At 34.2% G+C, this 24,043-nt stretch overlaps 2 protein-coding genes across 2 annotated transcripts; one reads left to right on the top strand and one right to left on the bottom strand.

The window, feature by feature from the left end:
• LOC105155440 lies at positions 6,294 to 7,936 on the bottom strand. The gene is made up of 2 exons (XM_011071315.1): positions 7,813 to 7,936; positions 6,294 to 6,814 (listed from the first exon to the last, which is right to left on the bottom strand). Exons 1-2 carry the CDS (start codon positions 7,934 to 7,936, stop codon positions 6,294 to 6,296), a joined length of 645 nt encoding a protein of 214 aa, XP_011069617.1.
• On the top strand, positions 20,903 to 22,429 carry LOC105155441 (UDP-glycosyltransferase 73C3-like). The gene has a single exon (XM_011071316.2). It carries the CDS (start codon positions 20,936 to 20,938, stop codon positions 22,427 to 22,429), a length of 1,494 nt encoding a protein of 497 aa, XP_011069618.2. The 5' UTR covers positions 20,903 to 20,935.

Genomic DNA, 24,043 nt, shown 5'->3' on the forward strand with positions numbered 1-24,043 from the left:
AATCTGGATTAAAATATTTAGTTTAAGCCACGCACATCCGTCGTCATCAAATTCAAATTTATAATCGAAGTTTGATCTTGAAAAAAAAGGGATCTGTGTAGCCAACGAAGCCTAACTTAATAAGTGGAATGGAAGCTTATGACCAAAGAGTCGTGTATTTCAATCATTTATTTTAATAATATTTATTGATTTATTGTATTAATAATTATCGATTAATTATACGTATTTGATATTAATAATTATTCATTGTTAATATTATAATTCGTGATCTAATTGTAAAATTAAAAAAAACAATAGAGAATCATAAGTTATGACAGACATGTACACATAGATAATATATATGAGTACATAATTTTTGATATGGTCGCTGAGGATACGCAAAAATAATTATATTACTTAGTAATTAATAAAATCATGATGAGAATTATTATGAAAGAAAAGCTGAAAGTGTTGAGGTCCCCCAAACTTTAAAATCCTTGTGACCTCAACAAAGACACATTCAGTAGTTTCCGTGTCTGATCCAATTTTCAAAAGCGTGTTTGATGAATGATTACTATTCCTCGCGTTTGCGGGGGCATCACAGACAAAAGTAATAAATCGGATAATTGGAAACGTTCATGATGTATGATCTATTTGTATAAATTATTTATATATCTTTTAAATAATATATATATACACCCACAAAAAAACGCTAATGTTATTACATAAATTATTTTTATTTTTTTATTATATATTAGGAGTGATATCTGTAATTATAAAAAAGACAAAAAAATAATTTTTATAAATAAATCATATATTAAGAATATAAGTATAATTATTTCGAAATAATTTAAAAAGAGAAGTTGGAGAAGTGGATAGGAAGGCAGAACTTATCAGCTGTAGTTGAACTAAGTGGATCATGAAGTCTATCCTATGTCACATATATATATATATATATAATAGATTATTATAGCATTCAGTGTTTAAAATTTATTAAATATAATTTAAATTTTAAATTAAGAATTTATATTTATGAGAAAATTTTAAATAGTATTCATATATATATGTATATATATGCTTGTTGAGCGTCTTTTATGAAGCTTTTAGAATCGAGGTGTTCATTGAATTTGTAACTGTTCAAGGATGGTTTCTTTTTTCTCTTGAAAAGGTAATTACATGATTACGTCAATATTTGTTAAACTGAATGATATATTAATTGGATTAATACTTTAGAATAAATATGATAAATAAATAAATTACAAACAATCATATAAAAAAATAAAACTAATATGCTGAAATCAATTATTTTTTTTATAATTGATTGCTCGTAAATTTTCAAAACCCATATTCGTTAACTTATGACGATTTATGCTTATTGAAAAATAGTTTAAGTTAATTATATATATGTATTAGACATTTACCAATTTCAAAAAATAATCACTCAAATATAAAGCAAGTGAAATTACAGCCCAATACCTCAAAGCGTATGTCGAATTTAATTAGATATTTGTCAATGATGTTTTAGTGTAGTCACTAAATCTAAAATTGAGATGGTAAAATAATTGAGTTTGATAGTCATGGTCTCGAGTCTTATTGGACGTGTGAGTATTAATCTAAAATTTATGAGTTATTATATATTAGTTATATCGATGTTGGATTGCATAGAGATATTTTTTAATATATGGAGATGAATTATTGTAAGTTATTTAAAAAGAAAAAAGAAAAGAAAAGAGAGAATGGTTGAAAGGCAAGTGTGAAATGAATCTTATGGAGAGTAGTGGAATTTTGGGGGTTAATAATTAGGTAAAACATCATCTCATAAACCCTACACAAATCCGTGTAATTCCCATTTTCCAATTATAAGGTGGTCTTAATCATCATCATATATGCTTCCTTATCCATAAAAACAGAAGCCATCTCCACATCATGCAATTGTACAGTTAAAATACAAACATTTTAATAAAGTAAAAGGTCGTTAAATATTGCACACCTCCACATCCACTTGAAACAATAATAATTGCTCAATGACTCTATCTCATATTCTGTCTTTGAAATTTCTTCATCGCTAATAATAACTTCATTTCTTTCATATATATATATATATATTTATTGTTAAGGAGGACGACAATAATAGTGACTACTTTACCACCATCTACGGATGCATAAGAGATTGGGTACATAACAACTATTTTCTTTTGGGAATACGATAATTACAAATACTTGTTCGTTATTTGAAAAGTTATATAAATATACCCCTCAAATGAAAAATAATTATGTATAATGAGGTGAAAATGACTACTTTTTTATTTTTTGTTTTTTTTTAAAAAAGTATTTGAAAAGATATATAAAAAAATACGAGGGTGAGTAAAGTAATTAATCCATAATGCATATTAGTCCATAAAAATATTTTTTAGAAAGTTCTAAAAGATATATAAAATTATAATTTATAATCCATAAGTACATTTTAATCAATTCACTAAAAAAATTGAATAAAAATATAAAGGAGGCTAATGGAATAAGTATGTGGTTAAATGGACATTAAAATAATTGAACGAGCTCATTGGTAAATAGACATTAAAACAAAGAACGAAATCATAAAAAAGCAAACAGCGTGAACCTCCTTATCTTAATTCCGAACTTTCGTAACCTAATTTTAGGTCCTTGTTTGAGTTTATGATCTTGTCAAATGTCAAAATTGACAATAATTGGTCAAACTATCACTGTGGTTAGTATTACTATTCCATGTATATGGTAAGACATTTTCCTGGACATAGTCAACTGTGCTTCAATTGTTGAACAAACTGAAAGTGAGCGTCGGAAACTAGAAGGTCAAATTCCGACCAAATTATTAGAGCTGGAACGAAACTAGCTAGCAGGGTGAAGGTTCACTTCATCTGACCAAAGAGATCACTGGAAAGTACATATGATGAGGTAGCCACCCAAGGGCCGTAAGGCCGGAATGTCCCGTGGGACTAGTAGCTTTGAATGAAATAAGATAGTGATGTTTACAAGTGATGTGGTCGAGGTTTTTTGCTAATGGATAAAATCGGGAATTTTACTACGATGCAATTGCACACCAAGTGAAATGCAATTTCCGAAAAGGGGTGCTGATTTCAAGAGAGATAGGTCTAATCAATGAATAGTAACTTGGATTAAAAAATTAGTATTTTGGTATTTATAGTGGTATTGGCAATTATACGGTGTGATGGGTTGTATTTGCTTATGGTGTGTCTCTTCATTTACTTAGTGTATTCATGTAGCATTCCTTCGACGTTGAGCATGCAGACCAGGTCTCGAGCCCGTGACACGCACGATCTGGACGTAATCCGAGAAGCCCAAGTAAACGGAATGGAACAGAACCCCCCTGGCGAACAGTCAGTTCCTCAGGAGGTAACCCCCCTGACGCATGAGCAGGCACCTCTCAATGGGGGAGCCCCCTCATCACATCAACGATCTCCAGCCGTGCCCCCAACCGGAGTACTCCCCCCGGACGCTCCACCCCAAGAACTGATGATTCAGCTGACACAGGAGGCCTTGCTAGCTTTGATACGAGACGCGTTCACTCGAGCTGCGGCTCAAGCCGTGGACCAATTTGTGGCGCAACAACCAGTGAACCTGCCCCCTCCTTCCCCTCGCAGAAGTCGAGAACTATCCTCGGCTCCCGAGGAGGAGGAGCAGAGACGAGAGGAAGTAACAGTCGGATCTCCAGACCGACAGTTGCACAGACACAAGATCGGAATCTCCATAATCGAGAATCTTCCGCCCCCCCATCAACTCGAGGAGCTGAGGATTCCTACTTGCCGTTGACTGTGGCACCTCTAAGACGGAGCCCATTTGCCTCCAACATTCTGACCGAGGCACTCTCAGCTGGTCTCAAGGTGTCGAATCTATCGGAGTATGATGGGACAGGAGACCCGCAGGAACACCTGGACAAATTCTACACCAAGATTGATTGGGATGATCTTAGTGATGCCGCGTACTGTAAAGTTTTTCGCACTACACTCTCAAAACGCGCGTTGGCCTGGTTTAACCAACTGCCCGCTGGAACTATTTCTAGCCTCGAGCAGTTGGTGCAGCGTTTTTTGCACCACTTCTTCATGAACAAAAAGGTCCTGAAAACGGCAGCATATTTGTTCACAATCCGCTAGAGGGAAGGCGAGACTTCATGCAAAGGTTCATAGATGCGGTGCACGAGGTTCCACATGTTAATCAAGAGTTGTTAGCCAGTATTGTCCAGCAGAATCTACAACCGGGAAGATTCAAGGAATCTATAGCTGGCAAGCCCCCTGGCACTATGGAGGACTTACTTGTACGCTCCCAAAAATACATCCGCATTGAGGAGTCGAACGCGATGGATCCTTCCTTCAACAATAAAAGGAAGGATCGGGAAGAAGGAGGTACGCAAACACGTACCTCCAGCTAGTTTCGCCCACTATATCCCTTTGAATGCTCCCAAAGAGGAGATACTAGTTGTAGCTGAGCAGTAGGGACTGATCAATCAATGGCCGAGAAAAATGAAAGATGATTGTAAGAGGCTCAAATCCGACAAATACTGTCGTTTCCACCGAGACAGAGGGTACACAACGGAGGAGTGCTACCATTTGAAAAATGAGATCGAAAAGTTGATCCAGAGAGGATATTTAAAAGAATATGCCAATCAGGGATCGAAGCCCCAACATGGACTCAACCTCCAAAAAAGCTGGGAATGACGACAACCTCCCTACGGCAGGGGTCATCGCCGTGATTTTGGATGGCCCCGCTGGGGGTGACTCGGCCAATGCTAGAAGGGCCCTCACTCGAGCAGCTAGGGGAGTCATGCGCAAACCCCTATCCAAGTTCACACAATTAGATCGTAGTAAGAGGACGAGATTTCATTCGGCTAACAACTTAGACCCAACGAGGAATCAAAACAATGACGCCGGGGTCTCTATTGGGAGCAGCCATTCTAGTTCACTCCCTACTCCCATGGTTGGTCCTTCCCCTCCTCCAAAGAGGTAGAGAGGCGCCGTTTCCGTGGCAGACGACAATGCTCGTGATGCAGGGGTGAGCCAAGCTGGAGGCCCTTCGTCTTACTGGAGCCGCACCCGAGGTGTTGTGAGTGAAGAAGACTTAAGTCAGGTGGCGGACCTCTCGGAGGAGCAGATGGATGAGTTGCTGGCTGAGAATATGGCTCGGGTTTGTGTTGTGTTTTTTACCCAACTACTTTGTGTGACATTGTTGGTTTTGATTGTTTTACTTTATTTTTGTAGGCTTTGATTGTGTCAATGGCCGCTGCACATCGACGAGCCGCTCGATTGGCAGAAATGCGACGTTTGGAGGCTGCTTTGGAGTAGCGGAGGGCGACTTTTCCTGACTTAAGGAGGAGAGGGATGAGGCTTTGGGGCATATTGCCTCTTGGGAGCGTCGATTTGAGCGAGAGGTCTCCAGTGGGAAGAATTTTTGGCTTCAGCCTCTTGTGTTGCTTTTATTTCTAAGACTCAAGAGGAGACGGTCTCAAAGTTCCAAGAATTGGAGGAGTTCGAGACGATCCTAACCGACAGGGCCGCTCCGATTTATAATGATGCAGTTCGGAGGTGCCGTCGAGTCCTTCGTCGGACCCTTCGCGAGAAGGGCTGAATTGTTGAGGAGGACATTAGACTCCTTGATCCTGAGGTGTCAGAGGGTGAAGATGAGGTGATGCAAGTTGCCGATGGTTGAGCCCCCCAAGTTCCAAAGTTTCGTAGTTTTTTCCTTGTGTTACTTAGGTTTATTATCGCTATGTAATCAGATTATTCTATTTAATATGACTTTGATTCTCGGCATGTAATCGACGCATATTTTTCAGGTTGATCGCTTCGCCTCGTACGAGGCACTTTTGTAAGTAGGCGGTTCTAATTCGCGATAATGGTATTGTATGTGATCGGCTTTTATTTTATTTATGTTGAACGCTTCTTTTTGATTGGGTGTCGCCTTAAGGGATGGTTTTGCTAGAGTCCCTGAGTTGGATTTCTGCCAACTTCATTTAGGGAGGGCAAAATTTTCCGGGGATAACATCGTTGGAGGGTGATCTCTGATGGACTTTCATTTAGGGGTCCCGGGGCAAGTAATGCCTCAAGGAGGCCTCACGAACACCCATAGTCCCCTTGTTGAAAAGATTACTACAGCGGAAAAATTAACTTCATTACTTGAGCATGCGCTACAGGGGTTTCACAAGGGGTCACTGGGGAGGTACAAAAACATTACACTTCAACTTCGCCCTCTAGTACAAAATGTTCAACAAGTAAACTATCTACTCAGAGAACTTAACAATAATAGTTCTTGAGATTTTTGATGTTTCACGTGCGAGGGATGCTTTTTCCGTCGAGCTGTTGCAACTTGTAAGCCCCTGCACTCACCACCTCTACAACTTTGTAGGGGCCTTCCCATTTGGGATCCAGCTTATCAATGGGGCCTGAAGCCTCGGCTTTTCGCATCACCAGATCTCCTACTTGAAAGTTTCTTGGCTTGACTCTTGCATTGTATGCCTTAGCCATTCTAGTTCTGTACACGACAGCTCGGATTGCGGCTTTTTCTCTGGCTTCTTCAACAAAATCTAGGTTCATCCTCAATCCTTGCTCGTTGGAGTCTGGGCTGTAATATCTCACTCGCCAACTAAGTTCCCCTATTTCCGCGGGCACCACGGCGTCCGTCCCGGAAGTTAGGTTGAACGGGGATACTCCCGTGGGAGTCCTCAATGTCGTTCGATATGCCCATAAGACACTGGGGAGCTCGTCCACCCATGCCCCCTTCGCGTTTCCCAGGCGCGTCTTTAAATGTTGAAGGATCGTCCGATTGGTGACTTCCGTTTGCCCATTTGCTTGGGAATTACTAACCGATGTGAAGAATTATTTGATCGCGAATCCCTTGCACCAGTCCTTAAGTTTATTCCCCAAAAACTGAGTCCCATTGTCGGAAATTAGAGCGTGGGGGATGCCAAAGCGACATATGATGTTCTTCCACAGAAACTTGATCACTTATTTTTCTAATATTTTCACTAACGGTTCGGCCTCTACCCACTTTGTAAAATAGTCCACTGCTACGATCAAGAATTTTCTTTGCCCTGTAGCTTGCGGAAATGGCCCTACAAGGTCCATACCCCACTGGTCAAAGGAGCATGGGCTTTCCAAGGAATGCATCAGCGCTGCCGGCTGGTGTGTAATGTCTGCATGTTCTTGGCACGCCCGGCATCGCCTTACCAACCCATGCGCATCGGAGAGCATCGTTGGCCAAAAGAAACCCTGCCTGAGGGCTTTTCCCGCTAAGGCTTTTCCTCCGAGGTGGTTTCCGCAAATTCCCTCGTGTATCTCTCATAAGACATAATTTTCCTCTTCGGGAGTTAGGCATTTTAAGAGAGGCAGCGAGAAACCACGTTTGTACAATTCTCCATCCATCATGACAAAGTGGGATGCTTTTCCTCTCAAGGCCTTTGCCTCCTTTTGGTTCTCTGGTACAGCTCCACTAGTTAGGAATTTGACGATCTCTTCCTTCCAGCTCGGAGGTGTTGGGTCGGCGCACATGATCTCCTCTTTCTACTCTATCGCGGCTCTTTTTGAAGAGAGAAAAGTGATTTTTCTGCTTCGGATGGCTGCCATCAAACTTGCTAGTTTAGCTAGTTGGTCAGCTACGGCGTTTTCCGTCCTCGACACCTGGATAACAGAGGCTTCTTCAAACTTTTCAAGTAGAATTTTTTGCTTTCGACGAATACTTAGCCATTTTTTCATCTCGGGTCTCGAAAGAGCCTTGGATCTGGTTGACCACCAACTGTGAGTCGCTATAAATGATAATCTTCCTTGCCCGCGGCTAAAGCTAACTCACCTCCTGCTAAGAATGCCTTGTATTCTGCTTCATTGTTCGACGAGGGGTATTCCAGCTTTATAGCATACTCGAATTTGTCACCTTCAGGGCTCTCTAGAACTATTCCGGCCCCACTCCCCGTCATCGTTGACGATCCATCAACGTGTAGAGTCTAGGAAGGCGTAGAAATACTTGCTTCATCATGCGCCAACTCTACGATGAAGTCAGCTAGCACCCGCGTTTTAATGGCTGGCCTGGGGTGAAATTCGACGCCGAATTCGCTCAACTCTACAGCCCACTTGACCATTCTTCCGGAGAGCTCTGGACTTGACAGTACTTGTTTCAAGGGGTGATTCGTCAACACCACCACTTGGTGCGATTGAAAATACGGTCTCAACTTTCTGGCTGCCGTGATTAAAGAGAGGGCTAATTTTTCAATTTGGGAGTACCTGGATTCGGCCCCCTACAGCATCTTACTAACATAGTACACCGGGCGGTGTTCTCTATTTTCCTCTCGTACCAAAACTAAGTTGACAGCATCAACAGAAATTGCCAAGTAAAGGTAGAGGATTTCTCCTGTTTTTGGTTTTGTCAATAGAGGCGGTGAAGACAAGTACCTTTTCAGCTCGTCGAATGCTTCCTAGCTAGATTTGTTTCATTCAAACTTAGCCGTGCCACGAAGTATCTTGAAGAAATGAAAGCCCTTATCCGCAGACTGCGAAATGAATCTATTCAGGGAAGCCAATTTTCCCGCAAGCTTTTGTACCTTTTTGATTGATTTGGGTGGGGGCATGTGCATGATAGCGCTGATTTTTTCAGGGTTGGCTTCTATCCCTTTTTCGGAGATCATGTATCCGAGAAATTTTCTCCCCCGCACCCCAAAGGTGCACTTAGCAGGATTCAACTTCATGCCAAAGGCTTTCAGGATTTGGAAGCATTCGTCTAGGTCCTTGACATGATCCTGTTCTTTAACACTTTTAACCAGCATGTCGTCTATGTACACTTCCATGTTTCGACCAATTTGATTTTTGAACATGTCGTTGACCAGCCGTTGATATGTTGCCCCTGCATTTTTTAGGCCGAACGGCATAACATTGTAACAGAAGATCCCCTGGTCTGTGACAAAACTTATTTTCTCTTGATCTTCAGGGACCAACAGAATTTGATTGTATCCTTGATACGCGTCAAGAAAACTCAACATTTCACATCCGGAGGTGGAGCCAACCAACAGGTCGATGCGTGGGAGGGGGAAGGGATCCTTTGGACACGCCTTGTTCAAATTTGTGAAGTCGATGCAAAGGCGCCATTTTTCATTTGGCTTCGGAACCAAGACGACGTTAGCCAACCACTTTGGATATTGCATCGGGCGTATGTGCTTGGCTTCTAGCAGCTTATCCACCTCAATTTTTATTGCCTCATTTCTCTCCGACCCGAATACCCTTCTTTTTTGTTTCACCGGGCGTAAAATTCTCGATTTTATCCATTAGCAAAAAAACCTCGACCACATCACCAAGAAACAGAGATGCCGGGCTTGATCATGATATAAGCATTGCAACAATCAAGTTAGATGAGATGGAATGTCTATAGATTGAAATATAAGAGTAATAAATATAGGAATTTGATACTTGAAATCTTCATAAATGAGGGTATTTATATATGTCCTCATTGTACGGTCTACATCTGTCGGAGCATGGGATGATGACACGTGTCTCCCATCCTCTTAAGTCGGGAGCTCGGTTGGGTTAATGGCTCCCCTTTTTGGTCTTTTGCGTATCTTGGCCTCTAACTATTAAAGATTCTATCTAGGCTTTCCCTATTATTCCTTTATTGGGCCCAAACCTACCTCACTATCCAAGCATCTTAGCCCATATTAGCATGGTACTAAAATAAGGGATAATTACATCGTCTTCCCTAAAATTTGAGTAATTACACGTTCTTTATGGTTTGAAAATCACATATAATATCTTTGATATTGTTTTCATATAACAAATAGCTATCCATTAGTTAAAATTCATTAAATTAATAAAACTTTATACCCACGATTGACTTATTAGTAATTTATTGTAGGTCAAAAAACTCTTTTTTCTAACCAAACTACCCTTATATATTTTCACATCATAATGCATCTGAAGAGACATATCTTCACCCTTATAAGGATAATTTAATTAGAAAAGATTTTGTTTGACTTGCAATAAATCACTACTAAGTCAATTATGGGTAAATATAAATTTTCATCATTTTTTTCTGGGTAATATCTACAATTAGATAACTTTTTTTAATAAATAGATGCATCTATTTATTAGACGATACCACTTTAAGAGGTATTAGATATAATTTTATAAATACTAGAAGTCCACTTAATTATGCCGAATATCATAAGAGGACAATGTAGTTATATCTTAAAATAATTTCTCCAAATTATGATGAAGGCTATAAAATATATAAATAAAAATTTAATCTCTTTAATTACAATTGTACGATTTTACAACGCAATATTTTCAAAGACTAATATAAGTTGATGAAATTACTGTGATTAAATTGGACAATAGTCCAATATATTTTGAACGAGGAACTATGCCACAATACTTCTGATGGAATTAATCCGACTGAACCTTTTAATTACGAAAAAGATTATAGAATGTTACATGAAAGTTGCATAAAGGAGACCATAATTTAGGGACATGGGCTTCCTATTAATCTTATTAATCATAGTGATTTAGTAAAATGCGCTCAAGCCCAGGAATGGTCCAGAAATTCACCAGAAATTAAGATAACGATTGATGAGTCTACGTGGCCTACGTTTAATTGGCGAAATTGAGGCCCCATAACAACTGAAGTTCGCCTTATGTGTGGGATGTTATTTCTGAATAGGTGTTGGATAAATTAAGTTTATTTGACATTAAGTATGATTGTTGTAATGATCTTTCTTAGATATTAATCCGATAGAAATGATTATAATTAATTTATTTTAATTAATAGTAGTTAATCGCTCTTATTTCATAAAGATAATAAGGATTTATGAGTTTATCTGTCACTAATTTCCAAAGAGTAAAATTAATATTAAATGAGTTAAAAATGATATAAGGTATGTTGTTGATAAGTCTTTGGGGAATTTATTGGGGGTAGGTAAGATGCAGTAACTATTCAACTTCCACTAATATTTATATGTTAATTAAAAAGTTACAGTAATCCACTATTTAATTGGATGACTCTTACAATAATGGCGGCGTACTACCATTAACCAACTTCCTCTAATATATAATTTGAAAATTATTAACACTTCATTTAATAACTATCAAATTACAAATCATTACTTATGAAATTACGCATCTCAACTTTAACCATTAAATTGGGACTGATCCACTTAAAATTTGATTTTATTTTTAGTTGGGAATTGATTTTAGTAAGATTGTGAACGTATATAGGAAGTATGAAAAAAAAAATATTTGCAAAATACAATATTTACGTGGTTTTGGAGAATTAGTCTCGTGAGTTAGAGCTGAAAAATAAAGAATCAAATTATTCAATACTCGTAAAATTGAATCGGTCAATAAAAGCTTGTTTAAACTTGATTTATTGAATTTAATAAATCAAACTTAAACAAAATCTTATGTTCAGTGAACTTTTGAGCTCAGTCCGAGCTCGGTTAGATCAGTACAAAAATAGTAAAATTCACTTAAAAATATCAGATTGTTGGAGGCTCGACTCATATTTGATCTAATAATTTAAGTTCGTTTGAACTCGATTATTAATGGCTAACATGAAATATACCAAATATATATACGAAGTTGTCATTATCTAAAGAAAATAAAATCGGAATGGTCTTTGAATTTCCACATTCTGACATGATTATTACTTGCCAACTTAAACTAACTATAACCAATGGGGCAGAAGTTAAGTCTGAGGTGTTGTCTGAAAAGTCCCTCTTCTCTTTTTAATTAATATAAAATGAAGAATGAATGTATAACATGATATGATGATCACAATTATTATTAAAAAGTTTGCTAAAGTGTCACAGTCTGATCACTTCACCTTAAAATTGAGAAATGAAACCGAAAAGGAGAGGCAATCTCTCGAAATGATAGACACAAAAATGCCAACTAACTGTACTTGGACATATTGATTTAGTACAGATAGAAATTGTGGGTTGGTATTAACTGAATTTCAGCAAGAAATGTCTAATCCATCCACACACATACATTCTTACGGGTTACTTCATTTGGATTTTTTAATGTTTATTTTTTTGTTGGACGACACGCCACCGTTTTGGTTTTGAAATAATAATTAAAGTGGCTGCGATGCTAGGGCACTTCATTGCCTTTGACCCAAGTAACAAGTATCAATTTCCACCAACTTTGCATGTGATTCTCTTTATACCATCTATGTGTATATATAACATAATTAATTAATTAAGCCCAAGATCAATATGTATATATACGTAAATACGTATATGACCGTATCATAAATATTTTTATTCAACATTGCATTTTTCATTTTACGACTTTCGATTTCAATTTCATAATTGAAAACAATAATTTATAAAAAAATACATTCCTCTAATTTTAGAGGAAAATGCATCCTTGATATGTGAAATCATATATAGTTAATTATTTGCAAATAAATAGGTTAAGAAATAAATAATAAATTAATACAAATAAAATCTTGATCATTATTATTATAGTAAATTGTTATAACAGGAGGAATTTTATAGGGAATGAAATGCATTAAATCCATTATTCCATTAATGTAAAATTGGTGGAGGGTTAATTGAATGGATTAGTCAAATGAAGTTTGGTCGTTGATGGTTAATTATGTATGAGCCTTTGTTGATGTGATGCTAATATTAATTGATTGATTATATATATATATATATATATATATGGGTAGTAGGTATCTTGGAAAGATGAAGTACATAAAAAGGTGTATTATTATTTTCACTATAAGGACATTTAATTAATTTGGAATATCTCATTATATATATGTATGTATGTATAAACATGCTTGCTCCTCCTGCTATACATACATACATATATATATAGCTTAAGCTATGCAAGTTAACTTTTGATGAATTCATTGATTGAAAGCAATCTTGGACCTTAATCTCTATTCATCATGAGATAAGGTTTGATGTTTTCTCCTCGCCATTTTCTTTAATTATATATATAGGGAAAAATACATGAGTGATTAGTTTGCTATTTTTTTTTTTACAAGGATTGTTTTACTCATTTTATATATTATCGGGGGTTAAATTACATTTATATGTACCCTTTTTCGTTTTTTCACTTCTTCTATACGGTATATATTTCTCCGTTTATACAAATTTTTTGATAATATATTAAACACTTGAATCTTAATATATATCAATTGATCACATATATATATATATAATATTATTACTATAAGAATTATAATATTTATTTACGATTAATTGCCATGGTTATTAACAATTGGAGATGGCTTGTGTGTTTTAATAAACGTTGATGTTAACGGACAAACGCCTTCTTTAAACCCTCGGATTAATACAATAATTAATTAAATTTCGTGGGGGTATGGAATAATCAGTCAGTTAAGAAATCATTTTTATAATCAAGTTTTCAATTATTACACATTGTATGTCTTTCTACGTTTGCGACTTACCATCTGCATCAAAATTACTACGTACTGCAGCATTCAATTATATATAAATTTGTCAATTATAAGTTCGTTATTTAAATTTTATATATAGATATTTCTTTGATGTGGTAAAAACAAAAATTCTTAAATTGGTATTACAATTAGGAACTAAATGATCGACTCCTTTTGTCCATATTCATGTGAACTGTGATTTGATTGGTATTCCGTTATACAAAAAAATTTCCATTCAAGAGCATTTAATAGCAATATTATCGGATTTTGCTTCTCTTTATCAGCATTCCAATGGCAAAGTGCTACGACATCATTTTGATTATAAAGTTATTTATACTATTATAAAAGAAAACTCCTTTATCGTATCAATTTTTGAGTATTCTTTAATTTATCTCTTTTTCATTAATTTTTTTTTATCAAAATAGTAAATTCAATATATTTTAATAATCACATAATTATATATTATTTCTCTCGAACCACTACTTCATGTTTCTCTATCACATTCTCCATGTTTTCTTCACTCACAAACTTTCATAGTTTTAGTAAATCCCCATAATTTGCCAATGAGGCCTAGCTCAGTTGGCGAAGTTGAGGCTCCATGATTATAAAAGTCATGAATTTGAACCCGCCATGTGTGTGGGATTTGTCTACTGCATAATAGGAATTGTTGTCACTATGCGCAATAATTTATGTTTTCTTTCTCAACGTACCCTATATTTTTTTTAATCTCACACAATTTTAATAAATTCTCTTCATCTTACATAATATTCTTTTTATATACTCGCGTGAACCGCATGCAACAACAATTAGTTGATATAAAACCATATCCGTACATTGTCATACTTTTGGGTATAGTTTAAAAGACAATAGCAGCAAGATAGAAAAAATTGTATTTTTGGTCCCGCTCGATAGAGAATATTGTACTTTTAGTTTAACAATTTATAAATTTAGCATATTTGGTCCCATAGGCTAAAAAATTATAATATTTGGAATAAAAAATCAAATTTTATTTTATTGGACAAAAAATATAATAGTTTTTTTAATTTATACTACCAAACATACAAAGCCCATAAACAATGTAATTAAAAATACAACAAATTTTATCATGTGAGACAAAAATGCAATTTTCCCATGCAAAATAATTAGGAAGAGAAAGGAACTAGGAGATGGGGCTATGCTGAAATACAAGTGACAGCTGAGCACGAAGCAGTTGCAGACTTGCACCAGTTTCTTTTTTTTCTTTTCTCCAAAAACGCGTTTTCTCAAAAACGCGTTGTTATGTAGCCGTTGTCTTTTTTTTTTAAGTTTTATTGAGTAGGTTATTTAGTTAAATTTAATTAGTTTTGGTTAGTTTAATTAGTTGTGTAATCCTTCCCCTTTAAAAGGGGCCCGAGCTGTACTTCATCTCAGTAATTTTCCTCTGAACGCATTCAAATTTACATTAAATTCGAAAACACCTTATGAAATGTTATATAAAATTGTACCTAGCTATGAACTCTTTAAAATCTTTAGATGCCTTTACTTTGCCACATAAAGAAAAGTTTGAACCTAGAGCCATGAAGTGTGTCTTCTTAGGATATGCACATGGGAGAAAATTATATAAAGTCATCAATTTAGAATCAAATATAATACACATTGCCAGAGATATGACCTTTCATGAAGAAAATTTATATTTTCATCATATGGAGTCTGAAGACACTTCATGCCCACTGCATATGGTTAATGAAAATGAAGAAACCAAAATATTGCAGGACCTTGATCAGACCAATACCCCACACAAACAACCCATTTTACCTGGAAGATCAACTAGATAGGTCACCAGGCCAGCCTGGATGGATGATTTTGTTTGCAGCACTACTGAAAACATATTCGCTATGTTTGATTTTATTTTTAACTTGTTTTCATGTGTTTTATGGAGATAGAGAGAGAAAAACAAAGATAAACAAGTATGTATTAGAGATAGTGTGTTTGTTTGGATTTGTTTTTGGAGATAATATAAAATAAGTATGGTATGTTTGATGTTGTTTAGTAGGAGACAAAAACTACTATTTATTGTCAAATCATGTCTCTTTTATATATATTTATATATATGTATGAGTATGTATATAATTTTTTTAGTTGTAGGGCCTATAATTAGTGTAGACTTATTTTGACAAAAAACAAATGAGACACTGTTTCAAAACATCTCAAAACACCACCAAAATTTCCAAAACAAATCAAGGCAAACATTGTTCATGTTTTGGCCCATCTTGGAGATGAAATAAAATTGAAACCAAACATTATGATTGTCTCCTACTAACATTGCGTTAACTCCAACGTATAGCTGTTCTGTGGAAAGATTAAACATATTGCAGGAGCCAAAGAACTTTAAAGAAGCTCATGAAAGACAAGAATGGAGGGATGCTATGTAACAAGAATTAAATGCACTGGAAAAGAACAGAACCTGGGAGTTTCCTCACTACCTCAAGGAAAGAATACAATAGGCTACAGATGGATTTACAAAGTCAAACTGAGGCCAGATGGATCAGTTGAGAGATGCAAAGCAAGGCTTGTGGCGAAGGGGTTCGGTCAAGTGGAAGGGATTGATTATAATGGCTGCTTTGCTCCTGCAGCTAAGACAGTCACAGTAAGGTTTTTTTTGGTAGTTGCAGCAGCAAGAGACCGGATTTTACATCACTTAGATATAAATAATGTCTTCTTACATGAAACTTAATGAGATCATTTACATGGAACCTTAGAAGGCTACAAAGTTCCTAGTGGAATGGTATGTAACTCAAGAAGTCACTTTACGATTTGAAGCAAGCTTCAAGACTGTGAAATCAGGAGTTCACAGAAAAGATCAAAGCTTTGGGTTTCACTTATTCAAGGTATGATTATTGTCTTTTCACCAAAGGTACTGGTTTACATTTCATTGCACTCCTTGTTTATGTGGATGACATATTGGTTGCTGCAGCTAAAGATGAGTGTATACAAGAAGTTAAAAGGTATTTGAATTATCTATTCACTATTAAAGATCTAGGAGCAACTAAATATTTCCTAGGTTTTGAGTTAGCTAGGTCACCACAAGGCTTGATTGTGACACAAAACAAGTATGCACTTGATATAATTAGAGATGTTGGGCTGCACAAAGGAAAATCAATGGTCACTTCTAGCAGGGCTGAAGTTCTCTTCTGAACCAGGAGGGGCTCTTCAAGGCCCTTCTACATATAGAAGATTAATTGGCAGGTTATTATATTTGGGGTTCACAAGGCTTGACATTTGTTATGAAATACAACAATTGAGTCAATTTGTACAACATCCATACCAAGAACACTGGGATGCAGCTGTACATTTGGTTAGATATCTGAAGGCCCGCCCTTTCTCAGGTTTGTATTTCCCTGCAAATAATGATTTCAAATTGAGAACTTATTCTGATGCAGATTGGGCAGCATGTCAAATTACAAGGAGATCATTAACAGAGTATTATTTTTTACTGGAATGAGTCCAATTTCTTAAAAAACCAAGAAGCAAACAATTGTATCCAGATCCGACAGCAACAGTCAGTGAAATCACTTGGGTGAACAATCTACTCAAGGATTTGGAGATTGAAGTGGCTACTCCTATGCCCTTTTTCTGTGACAATAAGACAGCAACACTATATATAATAGAGAATCCAGTGTTTCATAAAAGGACCAAATATTTAGAAATTGACTGTCATATCGTGAGGAATAAATATAAAGAATGCCTTATTCAACCTATATATTTAGTTTCACAACAACAACTTGCTGATCTCTTTACCAAACCGCTGCCTGGTAACTCTTTGCTACATCTATGTTCCAAGTTGGGTTTGATTATCACGAACACAAGTCCAATTTGCTGGGTTGCTGAAATACAAGTTTTAAGTGGCAGCTAAGCACGAAGCAGTTGCATACTTTATGTAGCCGTAAATTTCCTCTCAACACATTTCTTTATCAAATCAAGATCTTGAATGACGCCCACCCACGATACACTGAAATATAGGTTCTTGCTCTTAGATTAGTAATTGGGAATGGTGGTCTATGTTTTGAATCCCAAATGCAATTTTCCCATGCAAAATAAAAACAACTAGGAGATGGGGCTAGTATAGGTTCTTGCTTCTAGATTAGTCATTCGGAATCGTGCTCAATCCCAAATCATTCCTTGAATTAAAAAATTAAGTGAATTATCGGTCACTATTTTTACTGACGTCAATTTTATATTATAAATTATTATTAATATTTTAAAAATAATATTAACAACTTATTTTCTTTTTAAAAAAAAACATCAATATTTTTTTTAACATTAATAGTTCAATAAGATATACAATATTATAAAATAAATTTAAAAACAAACTTATAAAGATCCAATACAAGAAATGATATTATATATTTTTAAATTTAATAAAAAATTAGATACATTAAATTATTAGAAATAATATAACAGAAATAGCAAAATCAAACTAAGAAGAGAAATCAGAATTTTATATTTAGAAATAACATAAAATAGTTAAACTTAACAGATTTGATCCCATTCAACATAAATAATGCCCATTTTTAAAAATAATCTATTATTCTTTCAGAAATAACATAAAATTAAGATACTTAACAAAAATAATACACATTTTAGAAGAAAAATTAAAGATTTATCATGTATTTACACTTGACTGTTGACCCGATAGGTTCAATCAATCCAGTATTGGGTCACACGGTTCATCAGTTAAACCACTGGGCCAAACAGTTTTCACGAAAAAAAAAAAAAAAAATTGGGCTTCTCTGTTTTTTTTTGGTTTCAACCGGACCGAGTGATGGTTCGAACGGTCCGATCGTCCGAGCCGAGTTAGGTTTTAAAACATTGATCGTGGTACTAACCTAGGTCTAAGTACCCTTCAAATTTTGCACTAAAAGAAAATTCATTATTAACTATAATTTTATTATTTATCAACTAATATCATCGAAAATAACAATTATTAATAAAAATTTAAATCATTTACCGTGAAAATTATTTTTGCTATAGTTATGAATTATAATAAATATATTTATCATGATTTTAAGCCACATTCATAAAAACTATAATTACGTAACCGTAATAAATGACTTTTCTCTTGGTGAATCAGTGGGCATATGGTTCTTTGTCCTAGCTAGTTCCCAATGTAAAATTCAATTTCAGTCCTCACATTTAATAACTATTAATAACTACTCATATTTGACTTTTGTTTGCAGGGATGCTAACTATTATGATATTATAAGTTTGAAAAATTGCTTTATTGTCAAATTGAAACCAATATGTCTAATTAATATGTTCGATGATGTACATTGAAAATAACCCATATTTTCATATAGAAAATTTGTCCCATAGTATATGTTTATTAAATCGTATAAGTCAATTGGGGGTAAATATATATTTTTATTAAAACAATTTGTTAATATCGACAAATTTGATGAATTTTGGCTAATTGATCGAATTATTTATTAGACGAAAGCAAATCTCATGAATACTAAGAATCACATGCCACAGACGCAATTGTGGAATCGGGTGGACATTTTTTACATTTGAAATTGTATACTTCATTGTATTTTTAATAATTTTACAAAAAAAATATATACTATTACATTTGTACACTTAATTGTAATTTTTAAATTAATATAATTTTAATATTATAATTTTTTAAACTTTAATATGTTTGTTAAAAATTAATTTTATATAATTAATTTATAAAAAAATTAATTAAACAAACTTAATTAATTAATTAAACAAAAAAAAAAGATGACCCAAGTCGTGAATACAATAAACGACTTGGATCATCATCACTTCATGTCGTATTACAAATCACGACATGATATCGTGAACGACATGGGCATTTTTTTAAAAAAAAAAAATTTAATTCAAGTCATAATTTCTAATCACGACTCGTCATAAAAATATTAATATATTTAATTAAATTATTATATTTTTTGATCTATATTATCTAAAAACAAGTCTAATATTAAATTATAATGCATATGGATTTTATTGTTATATAGCAAAGTTATTAGTTAGTATTTCATATTCTAATTTTATTTTTGGTATTTCTCATTAAATGATTGGAACAAATGATTTTTTGTGGCTGTCAAAATATTTATTTTCATTGTATTGCTTTTTTTGGACTTGTTGTGAATGCTTTCTTCCTAGTTCTTATTTAGATAGTGAAAATATAATATATTGCAAATTGTAAAATAGTTCATATTTTTTTTTATTTTAAGATGTTTTAGAAAAAGAAAAAAAAATTGAGCTCGAGCTCAAACTTTTGGCTTGTTCGTGAGCTTGACTCGAGCTCGGCACGTGATTGAGATCGAGCGCCTTGTTTGGTGATCGGGATCGAGCTCCTTGGCTGAGCTCGGCTCAAATTCCACTCGTTTACACTCTTAATAATACAAGAGATAATAGAAAACAAACAACACCGATCAAAAAGTCAAGAGTAAAAAAGATGAAATTACAACATTATTTTAATACAATTGTGTTCTCTTTAATAATGCTGCCCGCGATGGGAACATACCGCAACTCAAAGCAACGGGCAGCCGCGCTGCATCGAAAGCAGCAGTTATGCAGAGGGAAGGGCGTGGCATTGGAGCTTCACGTGGCATTTGAAGGGGTGGGAATCCAGTTGACAGGGGGTTTCATTATATTGGGACTATTATATATTGTAAAATTTCTATAAATTAATATTTTATAAATTAATAAATTCTCTAAAACAATAAAATATTTCGATCCTGATTTGAGCCTTTGTAAAAAATTATCAAATTCGATAGGATAATAAAATAATAATTTTTAAAAAAATTTCTTTATAAATATTAGGTTCCATTAAAATTCTAAATTAATAATTCATAAATATTACAATTAGAAATATTATGATAATTTGTAAAAATATGAAGTTTGTAATGCTTTACGCATATGATCATTCATGGATGATTTTGTAATGCCTTTTAGATGAGAAGACATGATTGTGTGTTATGAATTATTTTATTTTCATATTGAGATTTATATAGTATATGTTTCATTCATCATGCATGAATATATTTAATTAGTTATAATAGTTATTTAAGTGCAACGAATTAATATAAATATGTATATTTAAGTAATTCCAATGAATTGATACATGCGTCTATAAATATAATAGTTAATTGTATACAATAAATTGATATTATACATGAATATATTTAATTAGTTACAAAGAATTGATTGATGCATGAATATAATCAATGAAACATATATGAATTCATTTATTTTCAATACATATGTACTAAATTTGCTGAATTTAAAAAGTCTCTTTTTTAATTAATAAAATATTAATTTATCGATAAATTAATATCTCTTTAAATTAATAAAATTTCATGGTCCCAAAATTATTAATTTATAAAGGTTTTACCGTATCCACGAGCTACGTAACCCTTTTTTTTGTGCTTATAAGAAGAGGTCTCCACCAAGTAGAGTGCATACACGTCAAAAACATTATCTTACAACAAAAATTCCTCAATTTCCATTGAAAATGCCAAGAATCCAAGAACAAAAGCCTCATGTTGTCATGCTTCCATTCCTGGCCCAAGGCCATATCATTCCAATGGTGGATCTTGCCAAGCTGCTAGCCAAGCGCGGTGTGACCATCTCCATTTTAACCACCCCCGTCAATGCCGCCCGGTTTCAGTCAGTCATCGATCGTGCAATCGGCACTGGACTCGACATTCATGTTCGCCACCTCAAATTTCCATGTTCTGAAGTCGGGCTTCCTGATGGTTGTGAGAGTTTCGACTTGCTCACCTCCAATGATGATGTAATGAAAATCTTCAAAGCTATAGACATGCTGAAAGATCAGGTTGAAGAATCGCTCCGGCAACTGAAGCCCTCTCCGAACTGCTTAATTGCTGATGCGTGTTTTCCCAGCTGGGCCACGAAGGTTCCTCTAAAGTTGAACATTCCAAGAACTCTATTTTATGCAAGTAATTGTTTTTCTCAACTATGCAAGCAAATCCTACACACCTGCAAAGAATTAGAAGCTGTGACTTCTGATACTGAGTATTTTGTGATGCCTCGCTTTCCTGATAGAATTGAATTAACCAAAGCTCAGATCAGAGGCGCTCTGAGTAATCCGAATTTTGAATGGGATGATTTTTGGAATGAAATGCGAGCGGCTGAGGAAAGAGCATTTGGATCAGTATTTGCCAATACTTTTGAAGAGCTGGAATCTGAATACGTCAAAATATACAAGAAAGACACAGGAAAAAGAGCCTGGGGTGTTGGTCCTGTTTCCTTATGCAACGAAGATTACTCAGACAAGATTGAAAGAGGCAACAATGTCCACGTAGCTGAAAACAAGCGCTGCCTGGAATGGCTCGATTCCAAGGAACCAGGCTCCGTTGTTTACGTTTGCCTCGGCAGTCAGTTCATCCCGGCTACTTTACAACTAATCGAGCTCGCCTTAGGGTTGGAATCTTCAAATAAACCCTTCATTTGGGTTCTCAAAAATGCATCTGAAGAATCCGAAAAATGGCTTTTGGAAGAAAAATTCGAGGAAAGGATCAAGGATAGAGGCCTCTTGATCCGTGGCTGGGCCCCCCAAATGCTGATACTTCCTCATCCGTCTATCGGAGCATTCTTGACACACTGTGGAGGGAACTCGATGCTTGAAGCAATAGCGGCCGGCGTGCCGATGATAACATGGCCGATTTTCGCGGACCATTTTTGCAATGAGAAGTTGATTGTGGAAGTATCAAAGATAGGATTAAGACTTGGTGTTGAAAAACCTGTATTCTTGGAAGATCCTGATGAGGTGACAGTGCAGGTTAAGAAGGATGAGATTAAGAGGGTTATTGAGAAGTTGACGGAGGAGGGCGAAGAAGCGAATGAGATGAGAAAACGAGCGAAAGAGCTCCGGGAAACAGCGAAAAAGGCAGTGGAGAAAGGGGGCTCTTCTTACGTTAATGTGACTTCACTCATACAAGATGCCGTGGCGGAGCAAGCAAGATTAGGAGGTCGTCATGAATAATGCATGCAGTGCAGACATTATTATGGCTCAGTCACCGCTCATAGAAAACACTTTGTATGTCTCCAGAAATAAAGCAATGCATTTGGGAAAACTCTTACCCAAGACCTTTCTCTGTGTTTTGGTGTTTCCCTGTGATTTTTGGGGTTAATTATTTTTTTATTATAAAAAAATAATTTTTTAATATCATCTAAATCTAAAATATGAGACATTGGCTAATAATTCTAATATTTGGTGAATTTTAAAAATAAATGTCACGTCCATAGAATTTTATATATAATTTAAGAGACTAATTGGTAATTATAAAAAAAATTAAATTTAATTGTAAGTAAATTAAAATATATTAAAATTTAAACAGAGTAAATTGAAATTATTATAAAATATTTGAGAGGAAATTATAATAAATATATTTAAAAAAATTAATTGAAATAGGGGGGGGGGGCTGCCACCCACCACCTCACCCTTTTTTTAACACAATTACACGCACATACTGTAATTTTTCACTTGAAATGCTTGTTATTGGTGCTTTTTTAAAGGCTGTTCCCTTAAAATAAATGCATTTTGTTGTATATATAGTATTGAAGTATCATAATAAAATTCATATCCATTATATTAAATATTTATTTATAAAAATATTATCAAAATATATTAAAAAATATAATTATTTTAGTAACCAAGTTTTAGTGTTATTGTTAAATTGATACATGAGTTTTTGCAAATGATATAATTGATACTCGAGTTTTTTCATAAATATTGAATTGATGCATGAGTTTGTATAAATGTCCAAATTGGTACTTGAGTTTTTACATAAAAGTCAAATAGATGTATATCTCTATTTAGAATATTTTATCATGATAAAATTACCCTTTTAATCTAACTTAATTTTTATATATATCCATTTATTTATAACACAATATAGTCCTATAATTAAATAAACTATAATATTATAACAATCTAAATGAGAATAATAAGTAATAGTAAATTAGTTTAGTATATAAAAATATTCATTCAATAATTAAAATTAATATTTAATAGATTGGGTAGGAAGTGATGTTTTTAAAAATAAAGGTTAAAGACATTTTAAGCAACAAATAATTTCTTGGATTTAATTTCTAAAATATTATAATTTTGAGAAAATAAATATATTAAGACAAAAAAATAAAAAAAAATTAATTTTACCGGTCTTTTTCTTAAGTTTTAATTTTTATAAATTATATACTCCTATATCTATATTTTAATAACTGTATACCTCATCAAGGTGACTTTATTTTTATTTATTGTTTTAAATTGTGAACTTTAAAGCTTCTAAATCTAATTATTTATTATTGTGTATTTTTTTAAATAATAAAATTTTATTATTCTTACTATTTTCCTAAATATTGTAACTTTACATTAATTTAAATTAATATTTATTTTAATTTAAAACTTGTACCCTTTTATTTATAACACTAGTGGCTTCGATCCAGTGTATTTTTAATTTTTCGGGGTAGTAAGGGACAAACTATTTATATATTACTATTTTTAATACTTTTATTATAATAATTAAACCATAATATTTATTTAGTCATAGAGTGTACCATGATAAAAAAATAAATACTTAGGACTAATTTCGATTCA

The sequence above is a fragment of the Sesamum indicum genome, linkage group LG2 (genome assembly GCF_000512975.1).
Source record: "Sesamum indicum cultivar Zhongzhi No. 13 linkage group LG2, S_indicum_v1.0, whole genome shotgun sequence".
NCBI classification, from domain to species: domain Eukaryota; kingdom Viridiplantae; phylum Streptophyta; class Magnoliopsida; order Lamiales; family Pedaliaceae; genus Sesamum; species Sesamum indicum.